The following is a 23946-nucleotide window of genomic DNA, read 5'->3' as shown; positions in this document are numbered from 1 at the left end:
TCAAAATAAAATGATTTTATGTATTAGTGACATTTTTTTATTTTAAGAAAGATCTTCATTTTAAACTAATTTCGTGCAATATAAGCTAATACATTCGTTGAGCCCCTGACTAAGAGAATAATGCCAGTGACGAGTATTTCGAAATGCACCTTCATGACTCATGGCACAAAGGAAGAATGAAAGAAGTCCAGAATACCTTCTTTCAGCACAAAAAAAACCTAAGAAAAAAACACAACACCTCTTTTTTGTAGTCTCGTTCCCACTGAGATTCCCTAAATCAACAAAGTGACATATTTACACGTCTTTTCCTTGCATATGTGCCTGCGTCTTCTTCATTTTCTGGACACATAGAGAAAACTCAACCCCAAAATATAACCTACTTCACTCACCAGCTTTAAAAATGCATGCCTTTATCAAACAAAAAGATTTATTATTTTAAATATTCTCAGGTATATTTCTAATAGCATGAAAATATAAATGGCGCACACGACAACTTCAGTTTTCTGTTCGATGTTACTACAGTGTTGCCTTTGGTTTGAAACTTTAAATATTTCACCTGGTGTAAAATGCATTTGGTGATGCACTCAGCAAAGACATTCAGATTAAACAGGATTTGTGGGATAAGGTCAGATTCAAAGGGAATATTGGGACAATATGAGTTCATCTAACACCAATTTTCTTTAAAATATGATTGCTCAGAATATTCATGGTGAATCATTTGTGCTATCATTTTTTTTTAAAATAAATACCACTGCTGGGGATCTTTGATAGTCTTGAATGTATTTTCTTTTAAATATTTTTGCCATAATTTGGTAATGTAAGCTTCCAAATCTTTTTTGAGTCTTTGACCCACATACCCTGGCTACAGTGTCTGGTGTGTCTTTCTGGGTGTGTTTTGAACTGAGAGGTGTGAAGACTAGAGCCTCAGCCCTGAGGATATACATGTACCCAATGTCTCACACACACACACACACACACACACACACACACACACACAGGTTCTCACTCGTGCACAGACACATATGCATGCACACTCTGATAAGCATACCCAGTCTCACACAGGGCAGATGTGGCAGTGTGGATGCACATGTAGTCAATATCTCGCCTTTAACGGTGAGGTGGGCTCCAGGTAACCTGGAGTGACAGCTAAGTGTCTGCAGGATGCTGTCCAGAGGTGTGAGGAGGGGGACAGCTGGACTGCCTCCCAGATGTGGCAGAATTCGTCAAACATACAGCCATAAGCACGGAGACACAAACGCCAGATGTGGCAGCAGGAGTCATAACACGGAAGACCCCAGCTGTTCACATGTCAAGAAAGAGGAGGACTAGCTCTCCTTGTGTGATGTTGCTCATCATATTTTCTGCCGTGGAGGACAAGTGGGGTTAAATCACTCTGACAATTGTTTCCAGTGTGCGTAAACAATGACAGGTGCATATGAATTTTAGTATCTGTGTGTATCTGCACATGTTTTGTTTACTCGTGAATAGCTTTTCTCCTGCATTTTGATAGTTGTTACAGAATTTAGTTGTGTGGGTGTAGAATGGAATAGATTGTGCATGGCACAGCACAAACGTGTGGTACTCCCTTTCTGACGCCTCCACACACACCCCCACACACATACTGGGACCTGGCATAGGTTGCTCTGCTACCCATTCGAGTCGAACTGCTTTACATTAGAACCACCAATATTATGTAATATGGCATCAAGCCACATGTTAAAATTCAGCCTTGCAGGAGACGGGTTCTGTCCAGTGGGATTTGGAAGTTTTAATATTATTTGCTCACTCTTTCTTTTCCACTTTCTAATAAATGCAGGCCCAGAGTATTATACTGATGTAACAGCCATGGAACGAAAAGGAAAGCTACCCCTCTCTGGGTCCTCTGAAGTACTGGAAGACAGTATCAATTATGCCATCTTGTGTTCATTATCGGAATAACAACAACTTCAAATCAATTGATGGAAAATTGCAGTTGCTCTCTATAATTGTGCTGTTGTTCTAAAGGATTGTACAAAAATGATTTCTAACTTGTGAGATTTGCCATCTACAAAAACAAATACACAAACATGGCTTTCCCATGTGCCATGATGTAGTTGTTCTGCATGTCCGTTTTCAGCCCATGGGTGACTTGAACTGCATTGTCCATTCTTCTACAGTTAACCCAAATGCAACCAAGACACTTAAAGCTTTGTACATTCATACATTATACACTATATAGACAACACATCTGACCATTTCAGGGACTTTAATGACATTGCATTCTAAATACCTGGACAGTCTCGCAGTGGTAACAGAAGAGTATTTGTGAGGTCAGCTGATGTTGGATGAAAAGGCCTGGCTCACAGTCTCTGTTCCAGATCATCCCAAAGGGGCTGGATGGAGTTGAGGTCAGGACTCTGTGTGGGCCAGTCAAGTTCTTCCACACCAAACTCATCCAGCCATGTCTTTATGGACTCTGCTTTGTGCAGTGGGACACAGTCATGCTGGAATAGAAATGGGGCTTGCCCAAACTGTAACCACAAAGCTGGAAGCATAGCATTGTCCAAAATGTCTTGGTATGCTGAAGCATTAAGATTCCCCTTCACTGGAAGTGAGCGGCTGAGCTCAACCCTTGAAATACAGCTCCATAAAGAGGGTTGTCTGGATACATTTGTCTATATAGTGTATCTCAGTTTGCATGTTAAACCAAATTCAACAGGCTGACAGGAACAAATGCTAATTTCACTTGTAATATACATAGTGGTTGCGTAAACAAACCATTTTATTAATAGTTCTTGTGTTTTAATTGGGTAAATCATCTTAATTTCTTTATGATATTCCCTTTTAAGTAACAAAAAGGGAATTTATGGTTGAAGTAGTTGTAGCAACTTAAAACACTGACATTACTACTACTAGATGGATGCATAGAAAATAATAATAATGCACAGGTTGACCTTGCTTTTTCAAAAATTGAAACATGTTGGGTTCAGCACCTCTTTCTACCCTAATGATTTTTGTACAGTCCCTTATTCTTTCAGACATTTCCTGGCAATGTTATTTCCGCATGCAGTACATTGAGCAAGAATATAAAACCCCAGCTTTGTGAGTAAATGATTTTATGCATTATCTGTAGCCCGAACCTTTTTCCTTTCTTTTTTTCATTTTATACAATAGAAGCGATAATTGTGTCTCAGATCACAAATACCATACATACAGATTGCAGTTCACATTCAAACCTAAAAAAATCTGAAAATATGATGGCTTGCCGTAATTGATCCATATCTAGCTGTTTTAAGGGTGCCTAATCATTTATCCGCTTGTGCCAAATAAGCTCGTCAATACATACTCTGAACAGCATGGAGGCACACACACACACACATACATACTTTCTCCAGAAAACACACCTTTCAGTTAAATATGGGCTCCTGACAAAGATTTCATAGCAGACAGTTCATTCATGAAATGCTACATTAAACTCAGTATCATATGTACATTTCTGAAAACACCCTAAAATACAAACACTTCTCCAGCTGCAACAATTGACCTTAAGACTCAATGAATTACATGTTTATTTGTTTGAATAATAGCTGTTTTGGATTCACTACCTGCAATAAAGTACTAATTAGTCTCCTCCTGAGATAATTGAATATTTTGTGCCTTGGTAAGTTCAAACATTTCTCACAGGGCCCAAGGGAGGTTAATAATTACTGTAATTGACTGAAGAAGGCAGCAACAATTTATTCTGCCAAGTGTTTTCTTTGGATTACAACTGAAGTTATTGTTTAATGAAAGCACTTTTCTTCAGCTCTCCTCTTTATGAGCACAGCATTGATATATTAATACATAAATATGTTTAGCATTTTAGTCTCACACTGATGAGAATGCATACGTGTGTCTGCACATGAATGTATACTGTTCAATGTACAGGTGTGTGTGTTTTATGTGTGTGTGTGTGTGTGTATGTACGAGTGTTTATTCTTTCCAAAACACCAGCATACTCTGAATTTCTGATCACATGTCCTGAAGGCAAACATCATGTTCATATTAATTTGAAGCAAATATTCTTTTACATTCATGTTGGACACAGTTAGCTCTTCAGTAACATATTAAGGTTGTGTACATTTTGTTTTTTCCTATTCTTGAACATTTTGATCTTCCTGGAACATATAGGTCAATATTTCCTCATTTCCCATATATTCCTCCATGTCAAATGTTGTCTGAGTAAACCAACATCACTTCTCTTTTTTCCACTAGTGTTTTATGTGTGCTATCCAGATAATTTTATTATGCTTTGTGGCCTTCTCCCAGTGCCTGATTGTGTTTTATAGGTTATCTGAAAAAAGATCCAATCAAGACTCCAAATGCCCCTGACCTCCGGGTAAAGCGGTTGACATTTCCTGTGTGGCTGGAGCTCCGTCTCATGACTGCATCAATTCCAGTGAAAAAAGACAGCAGCTACTGCTTTTTCACATTTGTCTACTTCTACAGAGGCAAACAAGCCAAGACTCAGGTTATTTAATCCTGTTACGTCGGAAGCCTAATCAAAATCATCTAAATTCCCATGCACGTTTCTTTATGCATTTCACAGTGCACTTTAAAAGGTCGTATGCACAAGTAGTTTTTGTGCAGAAAATATTTTAACAAACCCCAAGCAGAAATCCTGTAAAAAGTTCTTAAGCATCAATTTCATGCTGAAAGACTGAAGCTAACGCAACATGTCAGAGGCAAAAGGTCAGCTTCCATATCTGATCCATGCAGAAGACATGTTAGAAACTGCTTCATTCTTGTAGACCTAGTTAGTCCTCAAATGGGATAAGGAAACAAACAGAATTATTTGTATTTTCAAATATTACAAGACAAAAGGCAAAAGAGGACTAATGGAAGTGACAATTCTAACACGTTCAGTAGCTGAGGCATAAACAGTCCCCACACCCACCGGAGCATTGCAGACATTGGACAGCACTCAGCTCCCATATAGTTGAGAAATGCACAATGAGTGGATGTACTAAAGGTACACCTCAAGTACACTTTAGTGGATACACTCTGCAGGGTGTGTGTTCACTTCTCTGAGTCTCTTCCTCCTGCTCAAACACAACTGTTTTACCGGCTTACCTCACCAAAAGCAACGATCAACTCATCACTGTTCTTCTCCGTATACTTGGTGTTTTAACTTTATAAAAGTGTGTGCATGTGTGTGTGCGTGTGTGTGTACTTGTGTGCACAGCATATGGACATGCACTGCAGGGATACTGTAAACCAATCATCACTTTGTACTGGGCTACAAGCCAACCACCTTTCCCCTTCCAGCAAATGCCCTCAAGGTTGAAAAGAAAAAAAAAAATCCAATTCAGACAGACTTTATGCTTCGTCTAAACAGAACCAACAAGGGTGGCACTGACCCAAAGACTCAGCCGGCCTGCAGATTTCTACACTGCCCTGCTGCGGCCTGCCCTTCGTCGTGTCTTACACCTTGATGAGAAAGGCCCTGTGGCCTGCAGTGAGATTAAGTAGCCTGCTGTATTAAATTACTCTGCTAATTTAATAAACAGTGTTGTTGTTGTCCTCATTATCATCATCATTACAGGTTAATTACAGTAAGTCATCTGGGACATTAATTCTCCATGCTTGAAAATGTAAATTAAGGATTTGTTTAGTGAGTTTGACTAAATTAATTAAATCGATTGGGTAACAAAAGCCTTCTAAAACTCCCCAGAGAGTTCAATAGAGATACTTTCTGGTTTTATTTGTTTATAGTTAATCATAGTTCGAGTCCAGCTTTATTGTCATTATACAACATAATGACAGAAAATGTACATATTAAATAATAAAATTGAACAAAGTATGTAAAAATAGCTCTAGAGGAAGAAATAAGAAGGAAAACTAAATTATATTTACAATAAAGATAACATATATGTATAATATCAGTCATAATGCTGACATAAAACTGTCCATGTTCCATGTATAAAAAATAAACATTTTATGAGAAAGTAGTTTATTTATTTGTGGAGTGAAGAGAGTGAGCTCTGGAGTCTCGCAGCCTGAGGAAAGAAGCTCCTCTGCAGTCTGGTGGTATTCCAGTGTTGCTGTGGACCCTCCTCACATGAAGGCCCTGTATACTCAGTCCTGCACCAGCCCAGGGGATGGGACTGTCACTGTCACAGAGTCCTCCTGTCCTGGGCCATACATGAACCATGTTTCCACTCAGGACCCTTTCTATTGCTCCTCCGTAAAGGTTAGCAAGAACTCGTCAGGTAAATGGAACCTTCATAAGTTGTTTATTGAGAGAAAATCATTTGTGAGTTTTCTTTACCAGGACAGAGATGTGTGATGTCCATGACAGCTTCTCTGTGATGCTGATTCCCAGGGACATACAACTGTTTACCTGTTCCACCTCAGCTCCACTCGTGTAAACACGACTGTGTGTCTTCTTCTATGGTGCACCTGCATGTCAGTTTGGATAGAGGAAACAATTTAAATTCCCATCTTCTTCACACCCAGTCATGAGTCACTTTCTACGATTCCACACCAAGATATTTCTTCCACTTTCGGGGAGTGCAAGGCACCTGAAAAATCTATGTAATCATGTAAGATTCATGTAACATCATGAACTTCAAGGCATAGTCTGATATTTTGGGAATTACACCTTTTTTGTTTTCTCGTTCAGCGTTAGTTAAGATTGATACCACATTCATATCAATACAATAACTATGAAGCTACGACCAACAGCTGGTTAGCTTAGCATTAACACTGGAAATGAAACAACAGCAAAGGCAACTGCCCAATGGCAACATATTCACCTAACAACATCTATAAAAGATTATAGATCAGATTATATAGACAGGTTAGCTATTTAGTCTTTATTCTTTGCTGAGCTTCTTATATTGATCTTTTATCATTCATTTATCATCACATATCATTTTAAAGTGAATAAGCAAAAGTGTCAAACCATTTCTTTCTCATACATTTTAAAGGGTCAGTTCACCCAAATAAAAAAAAACCTGATTTTGCCTCTAAAGCACAGATGACATTCCAGACACAATCCAGTGTAACAAGGAAACCAAACAATAACACATCAACCCCTGCTTGCATGCTTGTTCCTGTAATGTTATCTCCCCACACCTCTTGATTTCACTTTGACTGGCATCTCATCTCCTCTAATTAACAGTTGATGTTTAGTACATGTGCAAGGCTCTTCATTGTTAGAGAAAGACTTTGACTCATCCTGTCTTGAAACAGGATTTTGCTTCATTCAGTCAACAAAAATATGATTTTTACATCCCTGTGGGCTTCCTCACATGTGCACTCTCTTGGTCAGTCAGTCAGTTTTTATTTCCTCTCTGCTAGGCTGGAGGAGGAAATATTAAAGAAATGACATTTCTCATATTAAAATCTAATTTTCTTTAAACTTGTATTGAATCAGATCATAATCTAATTTAAATAGAGCTTTCTGGTTGTAATCAACCCGGATGTCTTTTCTGATTTTGCATCTGCTTGTACATTGCATGAGTGCCGCTAGCTTCAGATATCTGTCTCTAACACTCTCTCAGTCGACTTGCTCTCCATTTGTCTACTCCACTCTTGTTTCTGTCTGACTCACACACTCCCTTAATAAAGGGCTACGACTCAGTTCGCAAGCTCTCTTTTTTGTTGGAAACAGAGTGATTCATTTTAAGTGCAATTCAATAAAACCAATACCTTTGTAACTATCTTTCAAATGTTTCATTGTGTCTAATCTAACCTTGTACAGAGGGCCTAGTGGGCTGCATTCACAATGTAAGCCCAAGGCCATCCACCAAACATGCAAAATGTGAAAAAGACAAGCAATTTCTGTGCAAGCCAATGTGTGAGCATGAGAAAAACATTCCTCTACGTGTTTGTGTATGTATGGTGGAACCAGAAGGACAACCTTGACTCCACGTATCACTCTGCAGAGTGACTCAGAGGCTAGCAGAACAAAGAGGTCAGACAGCTGTCACGACAAAGAACATCCCACACTAGAATAAAAACAACTTATTAGCAGGCTGCAATGACACCCCCAGATCAACTTTGTCAATAATCTGATGATGCATATAAACCTATAAGGATCTGCATTTATTTCCTTTGCCCTGACTGAGTGAAGGTTACTCATGAATGTTTTCCTTCAGGTGTGCCCAATTTCCTCATGCAGTGCATTCCAAAGTCCGTTGGTGACTAGAAGGTGGTTCCTTGTTGCCTGTGCTGTTGTAGGCAAACCCCAACCGTTTCTGCCTTTAAAGTCGAGACAGATTAAATTTCTCCATGTTCATCCTGAGTGCTGCAGGACTAGAAGGTTTCAGTGTTTAAGGGTTACACCAGTGTATTTGCAAGACACCTGGTTAAGGTCTTAAAATTACATGTTTTGTTTAACCGACACTCCAAAACCTGGATATACTCAGTTTACAATGTAAGAAAAGAACCAGAGAATATTTAATTTTCCGTCCATCAACCAATAATTTAATTGACCATTTGTTAGGATTACATTTTTGCTTAACACTTTGTAGGTATGCTGCACAGTTTACCAATTTGGGATGATATTATTTTTTTTTATTATTTACATTCCAGATGGACTAAAACCTGCTTGAGCTGTGAAACCAAAAATGTGGACTGTGTTACCTCAGGATGACAATGTGACTTCAACAAAAGTGTAACTCAAGCTTTGAATGCCAGGTTCTTCCCATCATTTGGAAATAAATGAAAAACACCAGCCGCCTAAAACACAGATCAGATTTCATAGTTAATGACAGCAAAGGGGCTACAACAAGTTAAACGGTTGGTATGGTGCAGTATGTATCTTGCTGCAGGTTATCATTAATTATTGCAATGTGGCCTTTGTTCCTCGTGGGTGTCGCCTCAGCCTGGGGGCGTGTACACGAGGGGTGGGTACGTGCTGACGTCACCGTCTGCTCCTTACTGTCAATGCCAAAATAAGGCGAGTAAAGAACTTTTCTATCGGATTCATACCTCGAAACACATGGCAGTGGGGAACCAAGGCTGTGAGAAAAGTCATTTTCCTCCGGGCTGTAATGATTGTAGGGACACGGCATTGTTTGCATAGCAGAGGAGGTTCTTTTTTCTCTTTTTTTCCAGGGGTCGCACGGCGAGAGCCAGCGGGCTGTATCAGTTTAGCCGACTCGCTAGCTAACGTCAAGTTGGGAGAAAGTGGAGAAGACCGCTGCTAAACAGGAGCTTAACCGCCAACACAGACCTATGCGACTGATAGCAGGTAACAGAGCTCTCCCTGCTGCTTCCACCACATCTAATATAACGGACTCAAACACATGCCGTGTTTACGTTGCTCAGTTTAGATCATTTTGGACCGTAGAACAAATATTGGGACTGCAACAGCTCCGTGCCTCTCCTGCCTTGTCGGTGGCAACAACAGCATACGTAGCAGTCCTTTCTGTTTTAGCCAGCAACTTTGCTCCTGAAAACACGGGGTCGTGTATTGTGTGCTGGCCGTCGGCACGGCTGCTTGTTACAACTCGTTCAACACTTGTCTGGTTTGTATTGTAAAACTGTGTCCTCCAGTGATAATGTGGCCGATAGTTACGGTGCTGGTATCTTGCTCCCAGTTTGCACTAACTGTCCGCTTAGCTATGCGTTTGTACCTATTACAAAGCCTAAGGCTTTTAGATGTACCCTTTACTTTGGAGTGCCTCAGCTAGTTGCTGTTGTGCAAGGTGCACAATAACAAAAGGCAGCTTCCATCTTTTGTAAGACTATATTTATTGGACGCTAAATCCACGAGTTATGTATCAGTATTCCTGTCATGACCCAACCTGCCTGCAGAGATTGGTGTGATCAGGATGGCCAAGGATTGTGCTCTAAGATCAGCTCCAGTGCAGAGAGTCAAACCCGTTGGTCTTGTGCAGCACTGCGGTAGGCAGAGGCCGGTTTAGATTTCCAAATGAACAGGGGAAATTGAACCGCTATTATTTATGTTTGGTCGATATGTCATGGGGTCATGGTTTGCTGACAGCAGCAGGATAGTCCAGCGGAACAAGGTCAAACGTGGACGGCAGAGCAGCTCTCCCGTCCCCGGTCTGTCAAACCGCAGTGAGAGGCTCCGTATGCTGATGCTTCCCATGGGGCAGTGTGAACCAGCCTGACAGGTGAAGAAAGCCAATGAATTATTCAGGCACATGCTGCATATGATCAGAGGGGCCCAGGAATGTGCATAGCTGCTTCTGGGGACAATAAGAGACTCAATGTGGTGTGGCTCCTCCAAGAAGAATCGCCCACCTCAGCTTCCCTGTAGAACATGCCTGTTTCTACTGAATGGAGTTGTGGAAAGCTGAGTGGAGCATTTCTCCCAGCTGCTTTGATTTGGGGGAAACTTGTATTTGAAAGTTGTCTTGCTGTCTATTTTGATCCATTTTGAAATTCACTCTGCAGATGTTTTGAGAGCTCAAGTGGAAAAATTGTTCATAAGATTGCCTCTCGTGGCTCTGAGCAAAGCTGAAATCTTCATGGCAGCATTTATCTTGATTGGTGGGTTTTGCTTTTGGTGCTTTGTCTTGAGGTTCTTCGTCTTCTTCAGCCACATTGTGCATTATTTTTCTATATTCTACAGAACCGTTTGTATGGATGACATTTGGCATTTTTGAGTAAAAATAGAACTTTACATAGGCTACGTGCCTAAAGTGTCACGTGCTTCGCAGAAGCTAAATGACTTTGTCTACTTTGAAACGAGAGCACCTTCACAAATATGTGGCTGCATTATGTTTAGTTTTCTACCTTTGGGTCATAGCAATCTTTACCTTGCACAATCCTAATCGTTAACTCTCCCACCCTGCTGGAATAAGTAGTTTTAAACGGCTTGCGTAATTTCTGTGGTTTAATCAAAATTCCAGTGAATTTATCAGTCCAGAGTCCAGACCAGCACGTACGCACTATGGTGTAATAGCTGATGTTACTATGGATCAAATGGAAAGGCATGATGAGGATGCACTTTACCGTCCAGTATTTCTTTCAACTTTATGACCTTCATGGTTGCTGTTTGCGTTCTAGCGACTGCTGCAGGTATTCTGCTGTAATTGCAGTTGTAACAGGTGGAAAGCTCAGAAACAAAGTCAGGTGATGATTTTTGTGTAGCAAAATGAAAATAAAAATGAGGAATTCTCACGCCAGTTCCCAGCAGTGTCCGGATCTCTGCTCCTCAGTTCAAGTTTAGGGCTACAAATTACTAGGACTACTGTACATGTTCTTGGAAATGAGGCCAGCGAGTTGTTGATGGTCTGGTCTGTCCCAGAGACATCCGATGGCTCAGAACAGAGTCAAAATTTTTTGCTCAAATGTAAACAGCTCAGAAAAATGATAAGATTACAGTTCAAGCTGTTATGTCATTCTACAGTAAATGGAAAAAGGACTTTGTGGTCTCAAATATTAATTTCCTCCTCTTTTTTTCACTTAACCATGTCTGAAAAAGACGATGTGAACAAATGGATTGTGCTGCTTTTACAAACACAGTGCTATTTCAGTCCATGTCCGCTGATTGCATATGAATTGAAAAGACAGGACTCAAGTTTGTTGACCTGAGTGAGAGTAAACAAATCGTTTGAGTTAGAGTGAACTCTGTGTGTATGCATGTATTGACACACAGTAGTTTGCACGTCTACATCCAGGGACCGTGTAAGTTCTCATTAATTTTAATTTGTAGTGGTCCACCACTTCAGCCCCTCTGTCTCTGGCTGATACTACCAGCACTTACAGCTGCAAGATAAATCGGAGTGTCAGCAAAAAGGGAAGAAGAAACACAGATGATTTGAAGCTAGATAGTAAAATAAAGAGCATTGCTGAAAAAAAAATACAGCCCAAAAACTCGGTCTTCCAGCCTCATGAGCTGAACCCATTTCTTCATCTTGACAATCCTCTTTTCTTTCCTCCTTCAGCCTTTGTTTTCTTCTCTGGGATTTTTTGGTGTGTCCTAAACAACTCTCTGTAATCCTCTTGCAAAATGTGCATAATAATGCAGACCTTTTATTACAATTCTGAATGCTGTGTTCATACTATATTCACAACACCCGGTAACTTTTTCTCTTTTTACCACTGTGTATTTTTTTCCCCTCTGTTTCGTTAACTCAAGTGCTTCTCTTGTATCTTTCATTTTCTCTCCCCCCATCCTACGAACTGCCCTGCTTGTCTAAAGCTCTCATGTCACTTGCATTAGACGGCCCATGTCTTTGGCTTATGCTTTCCCCCCCTCTGTCTCTTACCCTTTCTTCTTTTCTTTGTGGACTGGATGAACCGCACAGGATGCCGCCTCACCCTCTCACCACCACCACCGACACCACCTCAGTTCCTCCTCTGGCGCTGCCCAGGATGACTGACAGTCATCGACTGAACCTGTCCATGTGTATTACCCTTTCTGTATCCTGTCCCCACCCCTCCCATCCTGTTTTCTGTCCTGCTGTGTTTAGGTGAGTGATGGAGACGAGAGAGTTGACCGTGGTAGCTGGCAGCTTTGTGGGTTTCCAGCTTCTCTTCTCGCTGGCCAGCCCTCGGCTCTCCTCCGCCATCACACCGGGTTATGGACGGCTGCCTTCCACCAAGCTCACTGAGTGGAACTCCAGGTGTGTAACTCGAATAACTACTCCCCTGCTGTAGCCAGGCCCTTTCTCATTTGCATCTAATCCGTAAATGCTCTGGCAGGTTCCATATTGTTGTTGTTCTTATATGCTGTGGTGGTTTGCGAACTCAGTACCTAATTGGAGGTCTATATACGTTTCACCGTGGCTCTATACAAAAAGTTATCATGTTTGTATGTGTGATTGGTTGCACGACAATTAAGATAAGGGTCCCCCATTATCAAATGAACGTTCGCCTGCCTACCAAGCCAGGACAAAGCAGCCACCAAATCAATAATTTGTCTTTTAGCTATATTTTAGAGAGAGATGGATTAGAAGACTGAAAACAGCTGAAAACTGGTTCTGTCGGGCAGTAACAAAAATCCACATACCAGCACCTCTAACGCACAGTATATCATCGTTGTTTCATATATACAAAAACTGAAATGTAAGACCATCAATTGGCCATTTTATGGGAGGTTATGTGCAGGACTGTTTTTTGATTTGTTGTTTTTTCCCTTTTTGTACAGATTTTAAAAGCTTTAGAGATACGGCTATGTATACTTTGTTTCATTCAGCCAGAGCTCTAGCTTTGGATTTTAGGGAAAGTCAGAAAATGTGACCATGGTGTTGACAAATGCTGACAAAACTGACCTCTGATATGCAAACAAAAGTGTTTTTATTGATGCAGCTCTGTTGAGGTAGGTCTTGATGGGCTTCAGGCCAACACATCATCATTCCACATCTGTGATGTGAAAGGCTGCTGGAGCCCAGAGTGGTTTTAAGTTTCAGGCAGAAACCCAAAGGGTGAAGTTCAGAGGGCAATCGTTTGTGCTTGCGTGACATGTTTCACTGACTCTTAGATGTTGGCTATTTTTTGTCTTTCTGCTCCTTTTTGTCTGTCTTGGCTGTTTGTTGTTCTTCACAGATAATCCTTCGTTTATATAACCATAGTTTACATCAGACTTAAGACTGTCCACATTTGAAAATGCAGGTGTCCTGACCAGAGAATGGTTCAAAGCAAGTCAAAGGCCAGAAACGTATGGTTCACTTTAGAGTGGCCTGCCGTTGCATAACAGCCGGCACCCACTGTGTCAGTATGTTGTTTATGTAACCATGACTTAAATGCAGAGAGGAGGGAGAAATAATTCTTAAAGAAAGAACAAGATCGCATGTCTGTTATTGAACGCAGCTGCATTAACTAGAAGCCTGCTGTTAATGTTGTTAATTTCTTAATCTGTCCACGTTGTTTGCTTCCTCTATTTTCTGTTCTCCCTTTTGAATTTCTGCATTTTTTGATTTTAAGAATATTTAGGATCTTCTGAATACAAACACAAGTTCCAGAGAGGAGCTGCAAGACTTGTAATGCAAACAGCTATACTGGCTCTGTTTTACCAAGTTCCTTTAGCCTAGTACCATTCTTAGACACTTCAGTCTGATTCAGCAGAAATAATGGACCCATCCTCTCATACATTAGTTGATCTGTAGAGGCAGGCTTGGCAAGCACTCAGGGCAGCCGCTGTGGCCTGTGGACAGGGACTTCTGTTGTACCTCAGATGCTGCATAGTGACAGAGGAGAAACTGTGATTCTGATAGAGGAGAGATAAGGGCCACTGGAACTCTGAAGTGTCTCTTCAGTGGTCCACATAACCACTGCAAAGGTCAGGGGTGTGCTGTGTCAGGCCTGATAAAAGAGAAGTTATACTCACATGGACACAGAGGATAGCACAGATGTAATTAAGTCCCGTATGCAAGCATGAGATGACAGCGGAGACATGAGCCCTACCCATTTTAATGATTTCACAGGAGTTGTGTCAATTATGTCTGAGTTATGTCACTTATGAACATGTCATCAGGTCATTTATAACTTCTTTGTGTGTGTTTGCCCAGGTTGGTGTCAACTGTACATGCCCTGATTGTGGGGTTGTTCTGCCTGTACATCCTGTGGTTCGATGATGCAGTCAACGCCAATCCCGTCTGGTAAGAAGAACAGAAATGTCCAACAATGCTGTAATAAAATAAGGCAGGAGAATGTGTGACATGCAAATAGATACGACCCCATAAGCACAAAAGCATGGATGAGGGAAAAGACAAAAATACTGACACATTATGGCTTGTCATTTTGGCAGGCGAAAAAAAAGAAAAGAAAAGAGTAGTGTGAAGGCTTTGGGCGCTTTTAGGAGAAACCTGTCTTCTCACATCTGCCTTTTCAGAACAGCAGCCATGTCTCGCTCACAAGGGAAGCGAGGAAACAGATAAAGGAATGAAGATGGGATGTGGGTGGTAGTGAAGGATCGTCAGGGTTGGTAGTTAATACCTATGGAGAGATGACAATGGCGTTCCCTTCATCAAAATGAAAGAGGGAAGGGGAAAGGATGGATCTAATGTGTCAGTGGAGTCTCCAGAGAGTTGTACATTCAGTGGATTTAGGCTTTGATTATTGTCTTTGCTGTCTGCTCTCTGTCTCCCACTCTCTCTGCTCCCGCTCTGTTATTTGCATCAATGAATCTTGAGAAATGGAAATGTTAATTTCCTTCCCCTTTTTTTTCCTTCCTTTACAATATCTCAATCAGTCTTTTAAATGTCAGCTTTCCGTCTCTCACTTCTGTCTTACATTCTTACAACACTTTTTCCCTTCGCTTTCGTCTTCTTCTGTTTCGCTTCCTCTCTGGCTCTCCAGCAGACAGACTAGAATCCTACCAACCAACAAGGCTCCTTTTCATAGCAAACAACAGCAGCCTAGTCCTGTGTAACACCCCCCACCCCCGTGCCCCCACCACCACACACACCACCAGCCCTCCATGAGCCTCCTCCTGGCTTTAGCTGTCCGTTGTACTCCACATCTCTTGCTGTCGAATCACACACACACCTCCCTCGCTCTTATTGTCTGTGTGTCGGCCCTGGCCAGCATCGCTGATGGAGCGAAAAGGGGGAGAAAAAAGAAAGTGGGGGTAGGGGGTCAAGAGGGAGGAGAGAGGGGGCTCTTTCCCCCCTCCTCTTAGCAGTCTTCATCTGCTGAGTGTTCAGGTGCTTAGTATCTTAGCCCTTCTATCCAAGCTTCTTTGTCTTAATGTACATTTTTTCTGGACAGGATTTGATGGTTTTTTTCTGTCACATGATTTCCCCTCAGTTCTCACAAGGAAAATGTGATTTTTTTTCTGCGTTGGCTTTGTATTCGTGGTGCTCCAACTTGAGTCTTGCAGTTTGCTATGTCTCTTTATTTCCTTGTCTTATCCCCTTCATCCTCCAGCATACAGTCCTCAGGAATATCCTAATGCCTTAAAGCTCACCTAGTTGCAACAGCGGATGGTGCAAGCATTAAGTCTCCAGCCAATCTGATTGTATTACAGCATCATTAAGACCTGTCACACAGCAGCATTGTTCTCTCTTCTCGAGTGGCCAGAGCCTTACCGTTAGAAACTTGCATTGTTTTCAGCTGCTGCTGAGGCTCTCACAGTGTGTCATTCTGCCTGGCAGCGCGGCTCAGTCTGTTATCATAATCCATTCAGTTAACAAGCAACCATGTCTGACTGCCTCGCCTCTGCTGCTTATCTATCTTGACTGGCTTATCTAGACTTGAACTTAATATGTGCAGGGGCATCTGAGGAGAACGATGGACCAAATTTCAGGGTGGTGTAAAGTTGAGGTCAACCTGGTTTAGATATAACATTAGATCTAAATTTCCTATATATTTTATTACCTTCGAAGTTGACGTAGAAGACATCGGGCCACATGCAAAAGCATTTTCATTTTCTTGCCCTAAACTAATTTTAGTCTTTTCTGTGTTCCAAGTCAGATTCACCAGTCCAAAGATCTTAGCAAGTTTGTCAGATATCAACATTAATCAGCCCTAAAGGGCACAGTGTACAGAGGCTTAAACCAAAGCAGTCCATGACTGATGTAACAATAACAACAAATGAGTTAATGGAATACAGTACATTAGAACTGATGTTAAACAGCGTGCATAAAAAATAAGACGGAGCTACTGGGCCAGAATATTGTGAGCAATTACTGTATTGCTATTGCAGTGTTAAAATACATACGTGAAGTGAATCTACACATCAAACTGGTACATCCAACTGAATACTAATTTACATGAAGTTTCACTTCCTCCCTGGGGAGAAAAGCAGACTCTGTATACAACTCGTACAATAGGCGTGGATCCTCGTCAAGATCATTTGTGTACCTTTCAGAAAATTAGTGAATGTGACAAGTTAACTTCAGAGCAGATCTGTTCACGTGAGCAGGTCTTGCATGAGGCCCATTGGGTCAGGACTAGTGTAGCACTTACTAGTAAAAGGCTCAATATCTCTTTCTTGGCCAAACTCCAGACAGTAAACCATACATTGAAACTGGAGCGGAGGTTCAACGTGCGTATAATGGACTGAAGCTGGATAACACTGATGTGATTATCAAGGAGCCTTTGGACTCTCTGACTGTCACACTATCAGTTAGGTTTGATGTTATCCCAGCTCATATTTGCTTGCTACATTTCTGTCTTAAGTACAGTGGTTAAGTGATACATCTGATCAGTTTACAGGAGCAGCACTCTTACTGAATTAGATATGTAACTCGAAAGAAAGAAATGGTTCATTTACAATGCGTTGATGCCAAATTCCCGATTAACTTGGAGTTAAGTACAAAGATTGTTCTAGACTCCTATAGCTATAAGCAATGTAAGAACGGATGCATTAATGTCATACATGCATTCATACATATTAAAGGTGATATTAAAGATATTTTCATATAACTCATAAGGTCCTGGTCAAAGAACTTATAAAAAACAGGTAGATAGCCAGCTGAACAGAACAAATTTGCAGAACAAAAGTTAAAAAAGCCCAGGGTCATCTGGTAGGTAAAGTGAGCTGCACACAACAAGTGTGTGTGTGTCCATGGGCTTTTGAGTGTATATGTTTATACAGTATGTGTTTTGTGGGGTTCTGTTACACAAGCGTTGAGCCAGTCATTTGCTATATGATACTTGTGACTGATAGCAGGATCAGATGTCTGTCGAAGCAGAGGCTCCTTCATTGTTACTTTATACAGATGTTGTTTGTAAGGACACCTAACGACACCAGAACACATCATGGGTCTGTGATCTACTGTTTAGGCAGAGAGTAAAAGAGTGACATAAATATATGTTGTTCAAACAACGTGTCGTTCTTATTAATCAATACCAAACTATATATAAGACTATCAGAGCAACTTTATCAACATTAAGCAGGCATTAGTCAACCCTGAGTGACCTTTCTATGCAATCCACTGTCAGTGGTTTAGAGTTTTTCTGGAATGGCAGCTAGCTGCGCCCTGCTGGCTTGTTTGTCTTGAGGGCTGTAGTATTACGCTTGTGTTGAAAGTACTTTTACAATGTGTTCTTTGTTGTTTCACAGGGGTGACCCGAGTCTCGTCAAACTAAATGTAGCCATAACCTGTGGTTACCTCCTTTATGGTGAGCTACTTTTCTTTTACTTCTGGTTGATCATTTCTTCTAGAGCCCCTGCTGTCCTGCCTGCCATGGGGGCAGTCATATAGTCCATATGGTATAAACACAAACAGACTTTAATCAGAAGCAACTTGCTCATAGTTAGAACAAAGGTTGTTATCAACAGTACTGTCAGATATAAAAGACATGGTAATCTGCACTTTTATATCAGAGCATATAGACATACATAGGATTGAGTTTTGTTTTGTTTTGTTTAAAAAGCTTGTAAATGTATTTAATGTCAGAGGGATCAGTATGAATCAGGAAGTCCTATTCATGGTGTATCTTATTTACCTTTGACTCAGAATGTTTGTAGATATGGAAGTTTATGACCATAATTAAACACGTCACCTTTAAGCATTTTCCACATGGTCTGATACAAATATTCTCTTACATTTTCACCACCTGTGCAGTCGCCCTTTGTGTTTTAGAGGCAAAGGCAAATAAGTATTCTCCTAGGCAAACAGATGTATCATTCTGCTTACTGACCAACCTTTCATCCTGTCCTTTAGACCTTGTGCTGCTGGCATGTAATTGGAGCACTATGGGGGACAGTTTTTTTGTCTGTCACCACTTGGCGGCGCTCTATGCATATGGTTATGTGCTGGTGAGTCCGTCTCTCTGAAAGACCCAGAGTGTATAAACTTGAATAGCAGTTATTTCTGTGTAACAATCCATTTCTTTTTGCTTGTCTGTGTTCGGTCATTTCAGACACGTGGCGTGCTTCCCTACTTTGCCAACTTTCGTCTCATTTCAGAGTTGTCCACACCATTCGTGAACCAAAGGTGAGACAGCCCTGTTCATGAATAATACCTATATGGACTTTGGTTTTACCACATGGCTCACATATCGTCCTCTGTTATTTCTTATTCATCTTCTCCCTCCAGGTGGTTCTTTGAAGCATTAAAGTACCCCCGCTCACACCGGCTGGTGGTTTTAAATGGCATTGCCATGTCATTGGTGTTTTTCCTGGTGCGCATTGCTGTCATGCCATCTTACTGGGCCAGTGTCTTTGCCACCTTTGGCACTCCAGACTTTGAGCGGCTGGGCTTGGGTGCCCAGGTGGCCTGGATCACGTCCTGCATCGCCCTGGATATCTTAAACACTGTCTGGATGTATAAGATCACTCGTGGGTGCTACAAGGTCCTGACCGGGAGAGGAGGACGAAAGGTCAAGGAAGGAATGGAGGCATCGTCTTCCTCAGACAGGAAGCAGGTCAACAATCACACAGACTAAAGAAATGTAGAACAAAGGATATGTAGACATGGACATGAATAGGAAGGGAGGCTGGACGACCTCACAGCCTCTCTCTTTTGCTTTGACCGACCCGCACAAGCTTGAATCTCCCAGTCTCAGCGCTCGACCTCCTTCTCAGCAACTGGACCGGCTTAGAGTCCTCAGGTTCTGACCCCGACATGGGACAAGGTCCTGTTCTTTGACTCGCCAGAACACCAGCTTCTGTAGCCTCAATGTTTTCACTGACAGGTAAGCATTGCGCTGGGTCGGTCTCAGACAACAAGGTAGAACTCACAAGCACACTTTCAACTCTGTCACTTCCCTCTTTCGTCCCCACCACCATTCTGCTCTCATTTACCCTCAGTCTTCCCTCATGCCCAACTTCAGCCAAAGCCGAATTCTCTGAAGTGCCTGTGAAAGACAGGAAAGCAATAATTGTGGAGGACTAAGATCTCAAAGTCTAACAGAGCTTCGTCCTTCAGAAGACAACCATCTCTTGCTTGCTATTGCTCCTGAACGACCAGCGGCTTCTTCTGCTGTTCATACTCCGTCCACACTTGAGGAGACGTGGCCCACAGTGACGAACTCTCTCACCAGATCCATACAGCGTTTCGGAAATCTATAGGGCTCTTGTCTTAAACTTATCAGACCTCACAAAAAGAGACAGCAAAACACCATAATGCCTCTTCTACAGTATCACCTGCTGTGACCTCCTTGTAACAAGTGGCACCTGCCTATATCACCAGCCATGCCCCTCCAACCTTCTCACAATTTGGATTATATGTTAAAAACTAGGAATACACTTGCAGGAGAGAGAAAGACACACTCTCCAACATCCTTAGCTTCTCATGAGATGATTTTGCCTTTTTAGTATTCATTGGGTTGATTCACAGCGCTGTACTTTGCCGTCTTTATTCTCTTATTTTATACAGCCAGAAGTTGTAAGCGGTTACAGTAACTTGTCTAATTCATATTCCATCCATTGCAACCCTCTGCCTCACTGGATACTCCACCATCCAGCTTGTGGTTTTGTTCTACCTCTCCTCCTGCCTTACAAAGACTTTCTCAATCCCATAGTAATGAGATAATCAACATTTTTGTTTTGTCTCTACTGTAAAAGTGATTTTAGCATTTAAGATATTATATGTTGTCACGTCACTGATTCGGAGAGACTTCCTCGTTTCTCTGTCAGCCTCTTCAGAGCACCATCACTTTTCTCACCAGGTTTTATGCTTGCATTTGTCTCTTTTTAAAATGAGTAGAACAAGTTCACGCTCTAACCTGTATGTGTGAACTTGTGAACTCTGCTCCGTTCCTCAAGTTTGCACACTCATAGGACAGCGTGTGCAAACTGTACACTGTATTTGATGCCCTTCTAAAACACAGACATGGTGCTCAAATGCTAGCAGTATGACATTCTTCAAAGGTTTCTAGCTAGTAATTAATTGGATTTACCAATCTGTGACAACAACAGGCCATCACTGTCAAAAGCAATGTGAAGTCTGCATGTTTTTGTTTCCTGTATAAAGTGTATCATCACTATAGAGCATGGTAAGATTGACATATTTCTGTGATGCCTTAGTGAATAGTGTCGATAGATGAATAAGATCTTAATATTAATTGCATTAAGCTAATCGTTAAAAGGGGTTTGTCTTCCAAAACAGTGAATGTTTTTGCCTCTCAGATACTAAATGCATGTACTTTTGATTCCTTTCTCTTCTCTTTGCATGTCTGTATAGCATATATACATACAGTAGCTATGCAGGTACCTTTGGTATGCTGTATGGCCAACTCACTAGTCATTGCCATCAGCTCTATGGCAGTCAGCATTACTTGGTTTTGCAGATACATTCATTCTTGTCATTGTACAGTCTAATAACTACATAGCTGATGTAATGGCAGACAGAGATACAAGAGGATATTTCAGATTGGGCTTTTGTTGCAAAACTAGAAATTTACTAAAGACAAGCTCACATGTTTACTCCTGTTTCCTTTTTTCTTAAAAGGGTACACAAACGACTTAGGATTGCATTCCTGTAACACAACCACAGATTTTAGCCAGGTTTCCATCTAAATGTAGTGCATAACAATTAATGCATATTGAATATTATGAATATTAGGAGTTGGTACATCAAGTTGAGGGTTTATTTCAGTGTTTTCAGTTATGTATGAAAACTGGTGGGTGGAAATGCACTTTTTATTCCACACATTATTTTTCCTCATCAGGACTTTGTGTCTACATTACCCAAAATGCAATTCAATCACCGTCAGTTCTGTTGAGATTTGAGTGTGTCAAGGTAGCAGCAGCTAATGTAGCCTCGAGCCACTAGCGTCAAGCAGGGATGATGAGCGGGCTACAGAAGTCCACACCCCACCATCATTCTTTTTTCTTTTCCTTTTTTTTTTCTGTTTCAAACTCTCCAGCCCCAGTTGACACTGACTCACATGACATCATGTGAGGACTTCACGCAGCTCCCTATTAGTGCTCCTTGAGACACGTAAACAGACTTTGATGTATAAAATCGCTGGAGTTGCCCTTTAAGTCTTTGTATCTCTAGTTGGATAGATAGCTATAATAGTGTGAGAATGTCTGGTGTTTTCACTGTGGATCTATAAAGCACACTCCCTGTGGAGCAATAACTCAGTGATCTCCTGTATTTCTGTCTGTCACCACAGAGGAGGGGCTACAGTATCTTGTGCCTTTATACAAATGGTGGATATGATGCAGCCAGATTTGGATTAGCATGACCTTTCTAATGTAATACCCAGTGATTATTTTCTCTGTATTTCATATGTATACTCTCTGTATATATATTTTTATAATCTGCCTGCACAATGATTAATCCGGCCAAGTATTATAATCCAAAGCCGATCCTTCTCGGGGAGCTTGTTTCATGTTGATTGTTGTGCTCTGCTCAATGGAGGGGTACGTCTCTGTGAATGTTGTGATGGGCTATTTAGTGGCATTAAGATAAGCTCACATTGTCGAAGATGATAAGAATGGAAATCAAACTGTACTTTTTGATTTATGCTCTTTAACAAATGAGGAAGGCTAACTTCTCATTTCTCCAGCCTCCTAAACTCAAAGCTGTGAATAGTTGAGGAATAAACCTGTAATATTGTTCAGTGACAGCACTATGAAGATGAGACTACAGTGTTTGAGATTTCCTGAAACTGGCTGAGCAGTGATGCCATTACTCTCGTAGCAGCATCCTGTGCTTTTGAATGAGTTTAGACTGAGACTGCACTCAAATGGAGGTCTCATGCACAAAGTGAAAACTCTTAAGAGTTACAGGATATTGTGTGGTTGTCTGTGTACTGGTCAGACTGGGATTTTTTTGTACTTGTCAGGGTTTTCTACAGAATATATTTCGAGACCTGCTATTTGTGCTGTATCTCACGCCATGGGGCTATTTGAAAACAGAATGAATTAATGGTGAATTTGATAAGGCTGCTATTGGAACAAACCCACTGGCTTTGTTTCTTTGGGGAGGCCACCATTCATTATATAATGAATATCTATACCTATATAGCATAAAGGTATATACAAATCGGTATATATCTGTGATCCAGTATTGAAACCAGATGCACACTGTACTATTTAAACCTCTGTTGTGGTCATATTCTTTGTTCATTTGGTTGACAGGATGTCATTTTGGCATCAGAATCTGGTACTTCAGCTGTGCTTTCTGTCGGTCTTCCCAAGGTTACATGGTACTTAGGCAAATAGTATTTTGCCTTATTTTTTTTTTCTTTCTTCAAATTAAATCCTAGTTGTGCAATGACATCGAATGGATTGATTGAATTTCAGTTTTATGTGGATGACAACACTTGTAAAATGTTGAAGGATGGCTGAAAAAATTGCAGACAAACTAATTATCACAGAAAAAAAATGTCTCGAATGACTTGCTAGTGTAGCGTTATCTTTCTTCCCTTGTCTATTTTTATTTTGTCTTTTAATGCAATGCAATTTCTTGTTTTGATCTGTCTATATTTTCTGGAGATTTTAATGTGAAACAGCCTACACTACACACACACACACAGCCTTTAGGGTCCATGTCTGAGCATTACCTTGGGACTTGGATTGTAGCTGTCTACAATGACCACTACTAATGATGATGATGTAACTGTAGTGCTGAAAGCTGAGACTTACTTGAAAGTGTTGCTCTTCAATAAAGTTGAAGACAGGAAACTAACCACTTGACTCTTTCGTTCTTTATGGTTACACGTTTCAACATTAGTTTCCTTTGTACACTTGAACTAATATCAGTTTCTTTGGTTTTTAAGGAAAGATGTCAGCATGGAAATGACCTGCTGTATTCAGACAGCAGCATACTGAACTGGTCCAGTCATTCATCAGCAGTGAGCTGGTGGTATGACAGTTTTACTCAGGCAAGCCAAGCCCAGCTACTGGTGTTTGGCACAGCTGCTTCATGTCTTTCTTTTAAATTATGTGTAAATGATTGAGCTATTCAACAAAAAAGGAAATGTGACATGCTGATCGAGACATTCAAAATGAGATGAAATTGTAAAACAAGAGAACGGAGTGAAATAGGGACGAATGAGAGATATGAAGGAGCGTGAACAGTGAAGCATTGGGAGGGGGGCTCTGAGCCACAGCAGGTCTGTGATTGAAACCATCTCCTGTGCGTGAGTGTGTGCACT

General features: G+C 41.1%; 1 protein-coding gene across 4 annotated transcripts; it reads left to right on the top strand.

Annotated features, from left to right (window-relative positions):
* Window positions 1-8877: 8877 nt before the first annotated feature.
* On the top strand, window positions 8878-23477 carry tlcd4b (TLC domain containing 4b). Of its 4 annotated transcripts, XR_006845664.1 has the most exons (8): window positions 8879-9220; window positions 12417-12569; window positions 14454-14543; window positions 17954-18012; window positions 18558-18652; window positions 18757-18830; window positions 18933-19530; window positions 19646-23477. XR_006845664.1 is itself a non-coding variant. In XM_046415366.1 (7 exons), exons 2-7 carry the CDS (start codon window positions 12424-12426, stop codon window positions 19279-19281), a joined length of 813 nt encoding a protein of 270 aa, XP_046271322.1. In that variant the 5' UTR covers window positions 8878-9220; window positions 12146-12423; the 3' UTR covers window positions 19282-23477. The 4 variants fall into 4 exon arrangements, 3 of the variants coding, with proteins under 3 accessions (XP_046271322.1, XP_046271321.1, XP_046271323.1); XM_046415366.1 differs by having other exon boundaries at window positions 8878-9220; window positions 12146-12569; window positions 18933-23477; XM_046415365.1 differs by having other exon boundaries at window positions 18933-23477.
* The last annotated feature ends 469 nt before the right edge of the window (window positions 23478-23946 follow it).

This window comes from Scatophagus argus, chromosome 16 (genome assembly GCF_020382885.2).
Source record: "Scatophagus argus isolate fScaArg1 chromosome 16, fScaArg1.pri, whole genome shotgun sequence".
NCBI lineage: Eukaryota > Metazoa > Chordata > Actinopteri > Scatophagidae > Scatophagus > Scatophagus argus.
This window is presented reverse-complemented; position numbering and strand designations above follow the sequence as displayed.

What these genes read in the sequence shown, in the direction of transcription:
- tlcd4b (XM_046415366.1), top strand. Translation starts at nt 12,424, where the DNA reads ATGGAGACGAGAGAGTTGACCGTGGTAGCTGGCAGCTTTGTGGGTTTC. An exon ending in CTGTGGTTACCTCCTTTATG is followed by an intron (nt 18,013 to 18,557) that starts GTGAGCTACTTT and finishes CCTGTCCTTTAG; the next exon opens with ACCTTGTGCTGCTGGCATGT. An exon ending in ATGCATATGGTTATGTGCTG is followed by an intron (nt 18,653 to 18,756) that starts GTGAGTCCGTCT and finishes CGGTCATTTCAG; the next exon opens with ACACGTGGCGTGCTTCCCTA.